Source organism: Poecilia reticulata, linkage group LG3 (assembly GCF_000633615.1).
Source record: "Poecilia reticulata strain Guanapo linkage group LG3, Guppy_female_1.0+MT, whole genome shotgun sequence".
Lineage (NCBI taxonomy): Eukaryota > Metazoa > Chordata > Actinopteri > Cyprinodontiformes > Poeciliidae > Poecilia > Poecilia reticulata.
The window spans coordinates 12,850,506-12,853,950 of record NC_024333.1 but is presented as its reverse complement, the minus strand read 5'-3'; the positions used below and the strand labels follow the sequence as shown (position 1 = coordinate 12,853,950).

Genomic DNA, 3,445 nt, shown 5'->3' with positions numbered 1-3,445 from the left:
TATGTGGTTGTGTGTGTGTGTGTGTGGCAGCAAATTCTGTAGGCTTGATACTTTTCGGTCAGTGCTTTACCCAAGCTTTGAACAATTCAGTACCTGAAATTGGTCTGAGTCCAAAACAATTTACTGGGAGAATTGCAGCACAGCCACAGGCAATAGAATTTGACGTAGAAGGTTGAGGCCCTCCTACAAAGGTTTTTCTCTTCAAAATATACATTGGGACAGTCAGAGAAACACTGGATGAATTTGCCACCTGTCTAAATTATCAAGCTCAGTTTGTGACTGTTTTTATGCAGAACTCACAAACAGCAATACTGTGTCACTCTATATGGTTTATATGGCTCCATCAGATTAGGGGTGTTTCTTTTAATAACTGTTATTATGTAAAGCTTGACTCAAGTATGAATAAATAAAATTATTAATGTTGTATTCTATTAAAAATATATGCAATTCCGTGAACTTATACAAAACATTCTCAGCAGATTTCTTGGAAAAGAAATTTGACCCATTAGCTTCTTTATTAAAAAGTCCTCTTAGTCATATTCCACAACTTCTGTCAACGGCTTACTTAAGGTCATTCCGCATCTTCTTTTTAGGCTGAGATCTGGTTTTCAGAAGATGAATGTTCTTTAAAGCCATTCTTACACCAATTCAGTCTCAAAGAAATTAGCCTCAAACATTTTTAAGCTTCTTTTCTTGCTAGCATTAACCAAATATAATGACACCAAAATTAATATTGTAATACTTACTTTTATTTGGTCTATCTTTATTATCTTTACCCCCTCCTTTCCTATACGTCTTAAATGTATGAGTATGAAAATGTGAGTTTTCTATTTGTACCCCTAACTATTTCTCAGATTGAAAACAAAGAACACAGAAGAAACCAAACATGTTTCAGTGGATGACTATTGTGCTGTCTGTCTTTCCGTCCTGTTTGCTGCTCACCCGCTCAAGCGTCTTGTTGAGCCCAGATGGAATCAGTTGGGGGTGACCACTTATTCCAAATATCAGATTTGAAACCTCAGATCTGTCTTGTATGAATCAGAGATTAACCGAATGTGGAAGGAAGTGGACAAAATGAAAAAAAAAAACAAACTCTGCTGTCCATCAGAATTTCTCTGATGATGGAATAAATGAACAGAAGGGCTTGGGCATGGTCACAAACTGGGTGCATGACTGCAAAATAAAGATATTTTGTCTCTAGTCGTACTAATTTATTTGCATTTACTCTTGTTCTTACTATAGTCAAATCTGTAATTTTATTTAACAGAAGTAAATGATGTACAGGCTCTTGATTTCTCATCCTTTAATTGAAATAGAAGATCAATATATTTTCTTTCCACTGTTTCGGCCAATGGCAGGTGATTGACATCAAAGAGAAGTTAAAGGAGTCCAAGAAGTTCTGGTCCAAATTACCAGATGACATCTGTGCCGAAGGCAAACTGACAGAGTCTGACGAGGAACAGTGCTGGAACAGCCACACGAAGGGCAGGTGAGGACTCGACAGCTCAGACTAAAGTCACCCCACTCTCCTGTTATCACATTTTGCCTGCCAGGGATTAAAATAACCACATTCTGTTCAAAGATTATAAGTTTCTCTGAAACTACAATGGTTAGCGGTGATATGGAGAACTTGTGCTGTGCATAATCTCCGAGGCTCTAATACTCGAAGGACTGTGGAGCTTCAAAAACCTCTTGTCGCCAGAGCAGCTTGTAAAGTAACCCTGAGACTGACAGTTGATTGGTCAGAAAGTAGCTCTTTCTGACAGTGAACTGGAGATGCTGGCAGGGAACACGAATCACTCCATCGTTTCCGTCCTTTCCAAGCAGCAAAATCACCAGATGGCGCGATAAAAGATATATGCTGGTGCCAGTGCCATTTTAAGCACTGCTCTAAATCTGGTTGTTAAATTGATAATAAAGTACCAGTCTGGCTATCAAGGATTCTTTATTAAATAGCTACCATGTTCTCTAAATGCAGATCAATGATTACATACAAGTAATAAATTGATCAACTTAATAGGAAATTATGGGGGAGAGTTACCACATACTGCATGAATAGCAAGTGCAGAAGCATTATTAGTTAGGGTGATGGTGTTGGTCAAAAACAAACTGTAGGTTTTGAAGTGGCCTAATCAAAGTCGGGACATGACTCCAGTGAAGATGTTGGGGTATGATAACAAACAGGCTTTTTAGCCTTCAACCCTCATGCAGCATGAGTAGCTATTGAAATATTAACTGTAGTGCATCACTTTTTGAAAGAACAATCGCATCATATTGTGGCCTTCCAACATGTTAAAGGTTCCCTTTTGTAAACAGCGTTCAAAATAAACAAATGAAGGCTAGTTATACACACAAGCTTTTTCTGATTTACTCCTCTGTAAATAAATATAACGGGTCTAATGCTGTTGGATTTTAGTCAGTCGTTTTTGAGACTCACCAACCAGTTGGCCATGAACACATTTCTCACTGTTTAGGTACTTCTTTTGGTGATGAAGCCATTTTAGATTCTAACACAAACAATTGGGAGAATGTTGAGAGATCCATTTTAATTGCGACTAATAATGCGACTTGTCTTATAATTAGGTTCTGGCCTGCTGCCATGCTCTTTTTACGCTGCCGATTTTGCTTCTCAAGACAGGACAGAAAGAATATTAACCTCTTAATACCTTTCCTCTGGCTGTGGAAAGCTGAAAAGAAATAAGGAGCTTATTTGACAACACACAATGAATGTGAGATGTGATTCAATTCAAGTTGTTTGCGAGCAGACAGGCAGGTAGACACACAAAGAATTTGTTTCAGAGTATCTAGGGCACAGACAGAGCAGCAAGGTAAGTAAAAAAGCTTCACAGAAAACAAAAGAAATAAAAACCTTTTTCACAAGATCTAGACACAAGTAGGATTTTCACTGGTGTGTCATGACTGCCAGGGAATAACATTGTGGCAAAGATTGGAGAGGAGATGGGGAATAAAATAAAAAACGTTTCAGCTCAAGCAAACAGCTGCACCAAAGGGATCCGAGAATCCAGGACTGTTTCTATATGGGAATTCTTTTCAATAAAAAGGCATAAGTTGCGAATCGTGGATGGAAGGACAACTTTCGCTGCATATGTTGCAGTGAAAGTCTGTGTATCAGAAGTCATTAAAGCTATCTGTAGGGAAGAAAGCTGAATTCTCTTGCTTATTTGATAAACAGGAGCATCCTTGTTCCGTTTCTCCGCTAGAACATGGTTATGTCTAGGGGTTCAAAGTAAAGTCAATTTAGATTGTCCACAGAATCCCTGGGAGTGATGAAGACCATTTTAAACAGAGGAGTAATGGCCTTGTTTATTCTGCGCAGGGAGCTATTTGGGTTTATAAAGAGGCCTGAAAAGATTTCTACAGCAGGAATATTTTTCTAGGAAGCAGAGCAGTTATATTCTACATAATATACACATTATTTATATAT

The 3,445-nt window shown here is 38.1% G+C and overlaps 1 protein-coding gene across 2 annotated transcripts in view; it reads left to right on the top strand.

Annotated features, from left to right (window-relative positions):
- Positions 1-3,445, top strand: part of gpc6a (glypican 6a) — a 149,852-nt gene that overhangs the window by 137,546 nt on the left and 8,861 nt on the right. For both annotated transcript variants that reach the window (XM_008404363.2, XM_008404362.2), the window contains one exon: positions 1,359-1,489. In XM_008404363.2, coding sequence (XP_008402585.1) covers positions 1,359-1,489 — 131 coding nt within the window. The remainder of the gene's footprint in view (positions 1-1,358; positions 1,490-3,445) is intronic.